At 49.3% G+C, this 13975-nt stretch overlaps 1 protein-coding gene across 1 annotated transcript in view; it reads right to left on the bottom strand.

The window, feature by feature from the left end:
- Positions 1-1983: 1983 nt before the first annotated feature.
- The window catches only part of pcnt (pericentrin), a gene marked incomplete at its 5' end in the record, with an annotated part of 43235 nt that continues 31243 nt past the window's right edge, over positions 1984-13975 (bottom strand). The window contains 16 exons of the mRNA XM_080523304.1: positions 1984-2106; positions 3161-3285; positions 4005-4152; positions 4247-4329; positions 4433-4659; positions 6380-6589; positions 6995-7210; positions 7484-8269; positions 8374-8503; positions 8722-8873; positions 8986-9264; positions 11705-11877; positions 12443-12545; positions 12650-12993; positions 13160-13349; positions 13662-13832. Of these exons, the coding sequence (XP_080379430.1) occupies positions 2066-2106; positions 3161-3285; positions 4005-4152; positions 4247-4329; positions 4433-4659; positions 6380-6589; positions 6995-7210; positions 7484-8269; positions 8374-8503; positions 8722-8873; positions 8986-9264; positions 11705-11877; positions 12443-12545; positions 12650-12993; positions 13160-13349; positions 13662-13832 (3378 nt within the window). The 3' untranslated portion in view covers positions 1984-2065. The remainder of the gene's footprint in view (positions 2107-3160; positions 3286-4004; positions 4153-4246; positions 4330-4432; positions 4660-6379; positions 6590-6994; positions 7211-7483; positions 8270-8373; positions 8504-8721; positions 8874-8985; positions 9265-11704; positions 11878-12442; positions 12546-12649; positions 12994-13159; positions 13350-13661; positions 13833-13975) is intronic.

Genomic DNA, 13975 nt, shown 5'->3' on the forward strand with positions numbered 1-13975 from the left:
TCCACAGAGATCATCCGTGGCTGAACTGAATTTTTTTATTATTATTATAAGGTGCAGAATGTACATTTTGAGTATTAAAGTATTATTTTTTTAACTATTAAAAGCTAAAATCTAACTTTCTACACCTTTAACAACAAAGTCACAGCAATTTGATAAAGGTTTGTATTTATTGATAGTGCACATCAATTAAAAAGAAAAGCAATTTAATTTCCACCCACATCTTCAACTGTCTCTTCACAACATAACACGATGCAAAGCATTTCAATGCAAACGCAAATGTTGCCCCACTGACACGCGTTTGTTTTCATTTGGCAATAAATCCATTGAGTGCGGCAAATAAATTAGATATTTTAATTGGTTATAAAATGCCACTGACTTGCTCTCCTTTTAAAGACAGTGAATTAATGAGTTGGAACCAAAGTTAAATGTATTGAGTTGTCTGTTAAGTTAATAGGCAGACTGTTTGAAGTGTTCATCACAATGGAATATCATACCGCAGTCTGCCAAGCATAGAAGGACGTCAACACTTTGGCCGTGCTGTGATTCCAGACCAGCCGTCTCATAGGGGACAGATCCACAGGAGAGGGCAATGGGTTTACTGATTAGATCTGCATGAGATGGACACACACACACACACACACAGTAGTTATTATTCAGCCTTATAAACAAGTGACAATTTAACAACTGACTAGATCTGCATGGGATAGAGACACAGACACACACACACACAGTCATTATTATCTGACCTTAACAACTCAACAACAATCAAAAACACAACAAAAAAACATCCTACCAGCAGTTATCTGTGCATCATCCATATCTGAATTCCTCACTTTTCCACAACTCATTTGAGTAGATAAAAGACTGCGCCTGTTCCCAGTGCTATGAAAAGAGACCGCCCTCAGAGGTTAGAGAGGAACACCTGTGAACCGTTCACGTCTGGGAGTTCCACTCTGAATTCTACACACTCTCCCACGTCCCGAGGCTGGGCTGGCCCACTGAACCCGACGGGACATCAGCCGGCTAGACGCCCCCTGGGCTCCTTATCACCACCTCTGTGTACCACAGCAAGTCTGGACAAGGCAGCCATCTGATACAGCAATACTATCACAACAGATGATCAGATAACAGTCAACGTTCATAGGGCTGTCGCCTGACTGTTAGCTCATCCAGGTGTGTGTGTGTGTGTGTGTAACCTTTTTATTTATTTGGAACCAATAAAGTGCATGGCAACGCATAGGTGTATGGATAAGAATATGAAGCCACAGCCATACTATACTCCAAAACCCAACAGGTATTTCTCCGTAATGTGAATGGGGTCTTAGTTTCTACCTCATAGTGCTATCCAACATGTAGGGGTGCTACACTAGGACCATACTGGACCACCCAGGTGCCAGACTATAGCTAGTACCGCTGTTCTAGAATCCAAGCCTTTTCAGTAGCGTAGAGGTACTGCTTCTTTGACAATGTTAAAACCAAGAGTTGGGTTGTCACGCCACAGTGGTGGACCTGTCCTGGTTTCAGTGTGGTTCTGTTGGGTATAGTGTTCCGTGGTACATATTTCAAAGACAGACAGTGCTTATGTAGTTGATTTTTTACACATTTAAAAATATTTATTGAATTTGTACAAACACTAAATATTATAAAACCTTAAAAAAAAAAAAAAATCAATAGAACATGTTCACCATTGTGCGCTTAACCCTAACACAATGATCTTGGGATTCCAGTGTGAAACTTAACAAGTTTATACACAGATAAATGCTAAACAATATCAACAACCATAAACATAAACATATGTCCAAAACATCCAGAGTGTCAAACGTGTATAAAAGTTGGTTAGAAAAATAGCGAGCGCTACTATCAAAACACACATTCATGTCAGACCTCGTAGGATTCATCATCACCAGCAGTTGAAAAATCAGCATAGAAAAAGTCATAAAAAAATAATTTGTCATTTTAAAAAGAATAATAAATGTTCTACTTAATAAACACTACAGACATTAATTCCCTTCTATATTTGCATACACTGACATTGATGGACAATCAAAAGGAGACATTTGTTTAATCAGCGGTCAGACTTCTTGGTGTAGGGAAGGTGAGAAGGGTCTGGAGGGAGACAAAAAGAAAACACCTTCAGTTAGATCAGAGGACATCTTTTCATCACCCATCCCGCCCCCGCTCCCGCCCACCTCTCTCTCTCTCTCAAAAATACAGTAGACACACAGACACACACATGCAAGACCCTCACATGCAGAGATGAACTCACCCGTAGCATGTATGGAACAGTGCATAGGAGAATACACCCTGTCCTGTCTATAGTGAAACACAGCTCTCCATGTGGCCATCACCACAAAGACAAGTAGGTGACTGCTTACACAAGTTGGTGCCCAGACCCGAGAGGTGCATTCTAGTACGTGTAGTGTGTCTGGTAGGGTGAGGGGGGGTGTTACCTGGGCCGTACAGGTAGATGGGCGACAGGCAGCTCAGGTACAGCCACGTCCCATTCTCCTGCAGCCACCGCTGCCGATAGCCAATCATATTAGGGGAACAGGTCACCTGACTGTGGCTCCTCCTATCCTCTCTTGGAGGCGGGGCTAAGTTAGGGCCGCTAACTGGGTTAGGAGATACGATTGGATGAGTACAGATACGGTGACGATAAAAACTCTCTACGAGTGATCCAGCTAGCCAGGGTTCAAATGACTAGGGTTGGCGGGAACACCAGGAACTCTGGGTAAATCAGGGCACTTGTAGATTTTCTGGGGTGGGGTTTATTTTCAGGGCATTTCTTTGAGGAAATGTATAACTGGAACCCTCACTATGAACCAACCGGAGAACACCGTCTTGTATCAGTCACATGATGATGGATGGGTCTGAAGACGGCAGACAGCAGCCATGTCTGACATGGTTTGTTGGCGCACAGAACATGTCATGACGACACAGACAGGTCTCCACGGTGACAGTGCTTGGGGAGTGTGGGTAGTGGACAATGGTGTAGTGTGTGGTGATCTCACCAGGACCAGACCTCCACCAAACAGAACCCTGTTCCTCCCAGTGACACAGGGGCAGGCTTTGCCACTCCTCCACCAGAGATAAATGGTTTAACTCAGGGCCCTCCACCACTTTCCTCTTCCCCGCCCCCACCTCCCCACCCTATCCTCACCGGGCCGTACAGCTCCCAGACGTTGTTGGACGTTCTCTAGGTAGTGGATGTAGTCCGTCAGCGACCGCTCATCCTGGGACGTCCCCACGGAACGCTCAGAGCCCGCGGTGGGGTTAGAGTTCACCCTGAGGGGGGAGGGGGGTGGGGGTTGGGGGTAGATGCAGAGAAAGAACGGAAAAAGACATTCAGCACTCAATGAAGACCATCACACGCCTTCAGGTTTGCTTTGAAAATGTGAATATGTTGAGTTTTTCTGTTCAAACCTATTGAAAAGGATGTGCCAGAGGTACAGAGGTAGTATTGTAAACATCAGTTTAGTTTAGAGGTATATTCCAGAGAGATCATCCGTGGCTGAACTGAATTTTTTAATTATTATTATTAGGTGCAGAATGTACATTTTGAGTATTAAAGTATTATTTTTTTAACTATTAAAAGCTAAAATCTAACTTTCTACACCTTTAACAACAAAGTCACAGCAATTTGATAAAGGTTTGTATTTATTGATAGTGCACATCAATTAAAAAGAAAAGCAATTTAATTTCCACCCACATCTTCAACTGTCTCTTCACAACATAACACGATGCAAAGCATTTCAATGCAAACGCAAATGTTGCCCCACTGACACGCGTTTGTTTTCATTTGGCAATAAATCCATTGAGTGCGGCAAATAAATTAGATATTTTAATTGGTTATAAAATGCCACTGACTTGCTCTCCTTTTAAAGACAGTGAATTAATGAGTTGGAACCAAAGTTAAATGTATTGAGTTGTTGTTAAGTTAATAGGCAGACTGTTTGAAGTGTTTATCACAATGGAATATCATACCATGCGACAAGCGTACATACCTGTTGAGCAGTCTATAGGGCGATTTGATAGGTGCAACCAGGGGTGAGGAGACACCCTTTTGGGTGGGGCTGCTTTCTTTAGTGGGTGGGGAAGAGTTGTGATTTGCTCCTGGCTGCTGCTGCTGCCTCAAAACCTCAGTCCTGGAACCTGAGAGAGAGAAAGAAAGAAGTTACACACACACGTGTAAACACACACACACACACGTGTAAACACACACACACACACACTTCTCTGAGCTGACCTGTAGTATACCCATTGACGGTGACAGTTGTGCAAACTCCTCTCCTGATGGCTCTCTGCCACTTCTTTGTCAAGAACTTCAATCTGAGGGATTAATCAAAATCATTTAATAAATTATTACACACACACACACACACACGCACACACACACACACACACACACACACACACACACACACACACACACCTGGAGATGGCGATGATGGCTCGTGCGGCGGCTCTGAAGCGCATGAGGGCCCTGCGGGGGCCAGAGAGGGGGGGGGAGGGGTGGACCCCCATGCGGGCGATGAGGACCAGGGTGGCCTGCTCACAGTCATGGAAGCCCCCCAGCACCAGCAGCAGGTAGCGCTTCTGGTACACCAGGGCCTTCCGGAAGCTCTCCGCCCTCAGGTAGCGCTCGTACAGACGCTGCATCTGGAGAGAGTTAAGTTTAGTTAAGTTTATTAGTTTATTATATCGAGGACAGTCCATATGTGTGGTGGCCTGGGAAAACCCGTCGGATGTCGCTGGCGTTCGTTTGTGGCAAAGAGCAAAAATAGATGGAAATCGCGATTTTGGTGATTTTGATAGTATGTGGTATTCTAGTACTTTGAACTCCATACTACATTATGGTGAATAAACATTTTAAGAAAACAAAAGAGAAAGTACTTATTTTTATGTTTTTGTGGTGGGTAGTTTGTCTGCATCACAAGCAGACAAACGAGACCGGCCGATCTGCATAGGCTCCTCCCCCGACCCGGAGGAGAAAGGAGTCGGGGGCAGCATGGGGGCAGCATTTCTTACCTTTCACTTTTTTTGACATGATACATTAAAATGCTCATAACTTTTTAAAATAAAGGGCTATCTCAGTCATTCAGCTGAGATCTTCTAATTTATGGAAATATAAAAAAATGAAAATGTCAAAATGCCACCATGTGAAGGGTTTTCCCAGGCCACCACACATATACATGAACCATTATAAAATACAGTAAAAAAGGCAGCGTTAGCCTAGTCGGCTAATTTTCAGCTGAAGCCCCCGGCCAGTTGCAACATGGCATCCTGAAAAGTAACGTCATTAATTAAAATAAAAAATTTCAATATTCTAAGAACACGTGGCTTAGACAAGGTACCCCTACATCACACTTGACAAAAAACACAAGTAAGCAAGCTGAGGTGATCATGAGAGGGGGCATCAGTGCATGTCATTAGGGCCTGTACACTGAAAGGGGGGGGGAGTTTAGACAATCATAATTGTTTAAACTCACTTCTCATAATAAATACCGTCTCGAGCTATCATGATAAAAAAGAAAAATCCGAGATTGGGACTGCCACACAAAAGTAACCTTAAAAAAACAACACCACCACCAGGTCTATGACGAGCATAATCTGGAGATATACACACACACACACATATATATATATATATATACAGTATATACACCGTATATACACCATATGGACAAAAGTATGTGGACACAATTATCGTCTGTTTTCATGGTGTGGGGTAGGCCTCTTAGTTCCAGTGAAGGGAAACCTTAATGCTACAGCATACAATGTGATTCTAGAGAATTGTATGCTTCCAACATTGTGGCAACAGTTTAGGGAAGGCCCTTTCCAGTTTCAGCATGACAATTCCCCCATACACAAAGTGAGGTCCATAATGACCTGGTTTGCCGAGTTTGGTCTGGGAGAACTTGGTCTGGGAGCCTGCACACAGAGCTCTGACCTCAACCCCATCGAACACCTTTGGGATGAATTGGAGCGCCGACTGCGAGCCAGTCCTTCTCGCCCAACAGCAGTGCCCGACCTCATTAATGCTCTTGTGGCTGAATGGGAGCAAATCCCTGCAACCATATTCTAAAATCTAGTAGAAAGTCTTCCCAGAAGAGTGGAAGCTGTTATAGCAGCAAAGGTGGGACCAACTCCATATTAATGCAGATGGTTTTGGAATGAGAAGTTCAACAAGCACATATGGGTGTGATGTTCGGGTGTCCCAATACTTTTGTCCATATAGTGTATAATATATATATATATATATATATATATATATATATCCCTCTGACCTATCATCTGTTGTTGGAGATGAACTAGATGCAGTGGTAAACAGGAAGCAGCGTTGCCCGTGAGGTGGGTAGCAGTGTGAGCAGTGTCTCACCTTGTTGTGGTTGCTGTCGACGACGGCGGGTCTGTTCTCGGTTTCTGCGGTGACCTTGGCGAGCTGGCCCTCTGTGCGTCGCAGCTGGCGCTCCAGGCAGGCCAGGGTGTGTTTGAGCGTGACCCTCTCCTGACTCAGCTCCGTCACGCGGCCCGTCAGCTCAGAGTTCTCCTTCAACAACCTCTCCACCAGCCCGGAGGAAGACGAGGTCTGGGGAGGGGAGGGGGGGGGGAGAGAGAAAGGCACAGAGACAGAGAGAGACAGAGAGAGGAAGAGAGAGAGAGAAAGAGAGAGACAGACGAAGAGAGAGAGGCACAGAGACAGAGAGGAAGAGAGAGAGAGAGGCACAGAGACAGAGAGAGGAAGAGAGAGAGAGAGGCACAGAGACAGAGATAGGAAGAGAGAGAGAGCGAGAGAGCGGAACACAGACAGACAATCAGTTTGCCTTCATTCCCCAATAACACTCAGGAAGACTCTGTACTCAATCTCTCCTCCTTCAGGCCACCAGACACCACAACCATCGCAGCTGTTCCTTCTTCTAAAAACTTCATCCCCCCACCTGACCCCCCCCCCCCCCCCACGCCCCTTCCGCCCTCCCCTCCCCCCATCCCATACCTGGGGGTTCAGCAAGCCGGTGGCGTCCTGGCCAGACGCGGTCAGGAGGTCCTGCGGCGGCCCCAGGCCGGCTCTAGACAGGGGCGGGGCTTCTGCAGTGGCACCGCTCAGCCTGCGGGCGGCCATGTCCCTCTCCTCCCTCTCCAGCTCCGCCAGGGTCTGCTGCAGGTCCCGCATACGCTGCTGCTCCTGCTGCCTCAGCAGCTGCAGCTCACACTGGGATAACAGACACAGACACCTGGTGGTTGGACACTCTCCAGACTGTGTGTGTGTGTGTGTGTGATTGTGGTAGAGGGGAAAAGTGTAAAATCTACATTTGATATTCTACATTCACTAAAGCTTCATAATGTGAGAGTAATGGTCTGTCTGTGTGAGTGAGTGAGTGAGTGAGTGAGTGAGTGAGTGAGTGAGTGAGTGTGTGTGTGTGTGTGTGTGTGTGTGTGTGTGTGTGTGTGTGTGTGTGTGTGCGTGCGAGAGCTCTCCTCTCACCAGCTGGTCGCTGGTCCTCTGGTGCCGCCTCTCTCTCTCCGTCTGCTCCTGCCTCTCCTTCCTCCTCTCCCTCTCCCTCTGCTCGTCCCTCTCTCTCTCCTTCTCCTTCAGCAGCCGCAGCGCCTCCCTCAGCTCGCCCAGCTCCGCCCCCAGACGCCCCGAGTGCTCTCGCTCCGCCTCGGCCGTGCGGCCGGCCTCCTGCTTCTGCTGCTTCAGGGTTTCCGTGGCGACTCGGAGGCGGGCGGTGGCCGCCTCCTGCTGGCTCTGCGCCTCCTCCCTCCTCCTCCTGTCCTCTTCCTCTCCTCTCCTCCGGGCCTGCGTGGCCTCGGCCCTCAGCCTGTCCGTCGCGGCGGCTAGCTCCTCCCCCTGGCGCCTCTCCTGCTCCAGCTGGGAGCGCAGGTCCGAGATGAACTTCCTGTCTTGGGCCGCCTCGGCTTCCTGCCGGCGGGCGACGTCGTCCAGTTGCCGGGACCAACGGTCCCTCTCCTCCTCCAGCTTCCTGTGGGCGTCGGCCAGCCGGGACTCCGCCTCCTTCAGGGCGTGCTCCTGCCGGCTCCTCTCCTGCGATTGGTGGTCCTGTTGCCGGGCGGAGCGGCAGCGCTCTGCGTCCAGCTCCTGGTGGGCGTCGGCCAGGCGTTTGTCGAGCTGTGATTGGAGGAGCAGGCCGCGGGACTGTTCTATCTGCAGCTCCCGCCGGAGGTTGCTGCAGGACACCGTCTCCTGTTCCAGCTGACCCCTCAGGGTCACGACCTCTGACCCCTGCTGCTCCACAGACACACGCACAGCCTGGTGGGGGGGGGGTATCAGAACAATTAAGAAATGAGCTACTGCAAATGTAGGCCAGGTAACGGACTGTTCTATTGGAATACGTGTGTGTGTGTGTGTCGCACCTCTCGTCTGTCCTCCTCCTCCCTCTCCCGGCGGTGTGTGTGTGTCCTCTCCTGCTCCAGTTGTTGCTGGGCCTCCTGGCCTATGCTCTGCTCCCTGCTCAGAGCCTCCTCACCCTCCTCCACAGCCAGCCTGGCACACACACACACACACACACACACACACACACACACACACACACACACACACACACAGTTACACACAATAGGGAAGGTGTGTGTGTATCTTGTTGTGTTACTCCTGCAGTGTGTGTGTGTGTATCTTGTGTTGCTCCTGCAGTGTGTGTGCGTACCTACCTCAGAGTGTGTATGTTGTTGTGTTGCTCCTGCAGTGTGTGTGTGTATACCTACCTCAGAGTGTGTATGTTGTTGTGTTGCTCCTGCAGTGTGTTGTGAGCAGACTGGAGTTGCTCTCTGCTCTCCTGCAGCTCAGACCTCAGCTGGCGGTGTGTGTCTCTCTGCCCCTCCAACACACACTGCTGCTCCTCTGCACCTCCATCAGCCTGGGGACAAGAGTGGAAGGTCAACACACACACACACACACACACACACACCACACACACAGACACACAAAGAGGAAGGTCAGCAGACACACACACACACACACACCATTACCTGTGTGTCTCTCTGTGCCATACGGCAGAGCAGCTCTCGGAGAGCAATCACAGTCTCCTGTAGCGCTCTCTTCTCCTGCTGCCAGCCCAGGGGAGGGGCAGAGGCTGATGGACAGTGCCTCTCGTCCAATGGGTGGGATTTGCTGTCTGACTGACAGAGCGACTGGTCCAAGGAGAGGGATTGAGACTGTGAGGGGTGGAGGTGGGAGGCGGAGGAGGCGTGGCGCTGGGACAGAGAGAGAACCCTGCAGCTCTCTTGATACACCCTCTTCAACAGACCCTACAGAGACAATTCAGGGTCAAATTCTGTGTGTGTGTGTGTGTGTGTGTGTGTGTGTGAGAGTGTGTGTGTGAGAGTGTGTGTGTGTGAGTGCCATGGATACAGCAGCAGTAAAGGTCTTTGCACACCAATGCGTGCGTTTTCGCATGCGTATTTTTAAATCCGTCATCCGAAAAAAACGTTACGCACAGAGACCTTGCACACCGGTCCGTTGCGGAGACCGTTGCGTTTTTTTACGTTGCGAACTTTCGCAATATGCACTCTACATTCTAAATGCTTGATTTAGCAAAAGGTACAAACAACTGAGAGCAATATAACTAAAACCAAATGGTAGACCACATTAGTAGAATGTATTATCAGTAGAAAAGTACAATAAATCTTTATTTCTTTTAACAAAGCGTGGTGTGCATCTCCTGCAGTGTGATATCTGTAATCATACCATTTGTAGACTCTCCGCTCAGGGTTGCCAGATGGAATTGAGAATTTCCAACCTAACAACAGTCTAAAAACTGCTAAATCGACCAAAAACCAACCCATCTGGCAACCCTGTCTCCGCTGCATCAGAGTCTACTTGTTGCGCAAAATAGGCCAGGGTTTGTCAAAGCCTTTGTTGGACATCTCGTTTCTTAAGACCTGGTATATTGTGGCATTTCTTTACTGTTTGCCATCTGGAATACCCAGGGAGACGCAGACAGCAGAAGTAGAAATTGAATAGTAGAATAGAAAAAGAAACCGCTATAACCATGCTGAATGATGTACCTGTATGATGCACTGGCAGTCTGACAGTGTGTGCACCTGCCCGGACCCTGCCCTTCTGCCTGAGTTTGAGTATGATGCTGCCCAAATGAATGTTATTGTTTAGTGCCGTACGCTTTCGTGGTATTATATTGTGTGAATTATCATCTGTATGTTGTTTTTCTTTCACTCGACTAACCGCCGAGATAATACTTGAGACATGTACTTCCGTAAACATTAATCCAACTGTCCTGCAGTTCTAATTTGACGATGTGTCCCTATACCATGGCGGAGTGGTCAATAACACCACCGTGGTGGGCTGCATCTCGGGGGGGGACGAGGCGGCGTACAGGGATGAGGTAGAGCAGCTGAGCAAGCTGTGCAAGGTTAACAACCTGCTGCTGAACCAGTCAAAGACCCAGGAAATCATCGTGGACTTCAGGAGGAAAAAATCTGAGGTCCAGCCCCTGCTTGTCGACGGAGGGAGCGTGGAGAGAGTCTCAACCCTCCGATTCCTGGGGGTGCACATACAGGAGGACCTGTCCTGGAAGAACAACACAGCAGCCATCATCAAGAAGGCACAACAGCGGCTCTTCTTCCTGAGAGTCCTCAGGAAAGACCACATCGGACAGGAGATGCTGGTGGCCTTCTACCGCTGCGCAGTGGAGAGCATCCTCACCTACTGCATCTGCAACTGGTTCTCCAGCTGCACAGCCGCAGAGAGGAATGCGCTACAGAGAGTCGTGAGATCGGCCCAGAAGATCACCGGCGCCCCCCTCCCCTCTCTGGAAGAGCTGTACAACACACGCTGCCTCAGGAAGGCCTCCAAGATCTCCAGAGACCCATCCCACCCTGGGTACGAACACTTTGCTCGGCTGCCCTCGAACAGGCGGTTCAGGACCATGTTCGCAAGGACAAACAGACTGAAGCTCAGCTTCTACCCCAGGGCCATTCAGGCCCTGAACACAGCAAAGACCTAGGTTCTAGGCCCTGGACAATCTACACAAATTGATGGCAGCTACTAGATTGAAATCAAGTGTAATACTGAAACACAAATGTGTACATTTCAAACCTGCAAACTGCGACACTTTAAATGAATGTGCAATAACACTATGTGCAATATGACAACCCTAGGGTACATAAGGTTCAGAGAATAGGAAATGTTAGAATAGGTATAGCATAGCATAGAGTACAGCACAGTGTTTTATTTGTATAGTATAGTATAGTGGATAGTGTACATAGCCTTTATTTATGTAAACCAGCTCCTTTCCCTTCTTGTTTTTTAGTTTTTTTTCCTAGCACCAGGGGAGCCCCCCCTCCCAAATTTCGTTGTTTGGTACCTGTACTATATCAATGACAATAAAGACCATTCATTCATTCAACTCTCAAAAGGCTTTTGACGGACGCGAAAAACGCAGAAAATCGAACCTGTTCCGATTTTTGGGGGGACGGACGAATATTACGGATTCGGTGTGCAAGCGTGATTGACACAACATGAGTTCTAATTTATTTTTTTAACGGACGTATAAAACGCATTGGTGTGCAAGGGCCTTAAGTCTGGTTGTGTATGTGTGTGTGTGTGTGAGATGGATACGACAGCAGTAAGTCTGGTTGTGTGTGTGTGTGAGAGTGCCATGGATACGGCAGCAGTAAGTCTGGTTGTGTGTGTGTGTGTGTGTGTGTGTGTGTGTGTGTGTGTGTGTACCTGTAGCTCAGGGGACAGCAGCTCGTCACTGTAGCTCATGCTGCCTGCGGCGCTGTCTGTGTTGGCAGCAGGGTTCATGCCTCGGCAGCGCATGTACTCGATGAACTGAGCATCCAGCCTCTCTGTGTGCTCCAGCTCCAGCCTCAGCCTCAGGCCCAGCTCTGAACTCACATCTGGAGAGAGAGGGGGGGGGGGAGTTACTAATATTTCAACTGGCAAACTGGTGATGGACCAAAAAAAAGGTCACAAATTATTATTTTTTGCCTGCAAACAAAGACAATTATCAATACGAGGCTAAACATAGCAGAGAACATGTTTGTTGACGGGGGAAGGAGATAACGCCAACACTAGCGGTGCTAAGTGGACAGTGCTAGATCTAACGGCGGTCGATGCGTGTGTAGCGGAGGCCCTGACCTTAACACCTGCATAATTACAAAGACTGTTCTCAAAGCTGCCTGGAATTGTAACTAGCTGCCTGAAGCTAAAGATTACTTCAACAGCAGCAGAGTTTAGCAGACAGGAAGCTGTTAGTACCACCTACCCCAAAATATTTTGGGGGCAGATCTACACGATTCACGTGGATGACCTGTCTTGAGGTAAAATAGGCGAATTTAGCCAAAAGGTGACAAGTTGCACACCTGATTTACATCGCCCACCCACCAACCCAAGCACAAACAAAAGCAGACTCACTGCTGCCCTATCCATTGCACACACCCACACACCCACAACCAGACTTACTGCTGCCGTATCCGTCGCTGGCCCACTCTGGTGCTGAGAGAGAGGAGATGGACCCGGCAGGAGAGGAGGGGGTCGTCAGGTCCAGGTTCTCCAGCTCATGGACCTGAGACACAGAAGAGGGCAACACGTTACATCAAGTTCCCCTCTGTGTATGTGTGTGTGTGTGTGTGTGTATGTGTGTAGCCTTCTCCCTCCAAGTCCACTCGCCTTCTCAGTGTCCAGAGAGTCCAGCATGGAGAGGTTGTCGGAGGCCAAGACGGAGCCTGGGGAGCGGGTGCTGCGTGTGGCCGGCTCTGGGGTGACGCTCCCTGGGCGCGGCTCCGGCTCCGACCTGCCCCTGAGGGAGGCCTTGGCCTGGTGGGGGGGGTCCAGACCCGGGCTGTCCAGGGCGCTCAGCTCGGAGAGATGAGAAGCGTGGAGGAGGGAGGTCTGGAAGCCTTCTCTGGCCCGGTCCTCGGAACACTCCAGCCTCCTCAGGACCTCCGGGGAAGAGAGGGAGACGTCGTTGTGTGAGACGCTCACCGCCTCCCCGAACCCCCGGAGAGAGACGTCTGTGGGGGGAAGAACATCGGTCAGGACGGTCGCCATCATCATCATCATCATCATCATCATCAAAAGTGTGGCTAGGATGCCATACAAGTGAGAGACAGAGAATCATCTTCATCATCCTCCTCCTCCTCCTCCTCCTCGTGTGTGTATGATTGTTGGAGGCCTCACCCTTCAGTGGGGGGGTCTGGCTGCGAGGGGGCGTGCCCGATGGGCTGCAGCGCTGTCGGAGGTGGACCAGTTCTCTCTGCTGATAGGCCAGCTCCTCTTCCTGAAGCGCCAGGTCTTCCTGTAAGCCGCGAAGCTCCGCCTTCAGGCGCTGGTTGTTGGTCTCCAGGTCAGCGAGGGCGCGGTCTTTGGTCTGACGGACAGGAGAATGGGACAAATCAGAAGAAACACTGGGAAGAACAACAGGCATGAGGTGATAGGCAGTTGGTATACAATGGAATACAATGGAATGGACTTTTAATTTTTATTTAACCTATATAGGTTTGTCTCATTGAGATAAAATCTCTTTTCCAAGAGAAATGTCTTGTTATCGACAGGGGGAACGTTTCAGACAAAACTTATTTACCCAGAACTTAAACTTACTTATAGACACAACATTGAACAAACTTCAGACACACACACACACACACACACACACACACACACAGTCATTTTTAAACAGTACCTGTCCTTCCTCCCGGAGCTTCTCAAATCTCTCGGTGCTGGAGCTGAGGCCCTCCTTCACGGCAGCCAACTCCGCCCTCAGGGCCTGATGCTCCGCCCCTAGCCGAGCTAGCTCTGCCTCCCTCTGTCTCAGAGCAGCGTCCGCCTTGGCCAGAGTCACCTCCGCGTGAGTCTGGGGGGGAGAGGGAGGGAGGGGGAGGGAGAGGGAGGGGGAGAGAGAGAGAGAGAGAGAGAGAGAGAGAGAGAGAGAGAGAGAGAGAGAGAGAGAGAGAGAGAGAGAGAGAGAGAGACATCGTCGTTGTCATCATCTCCATC

This window comes from Nansenia antarctica (assembly GCF_963989245.1).
Source record: "Nansenia antarctica genome assembly, chromosome: 1".
NCBI lineage: Eukaryota > Metazoa > Chordata > Actinopteri > Argentiniformes > Microstomatidae > Nansenia > Nansenia antarctica.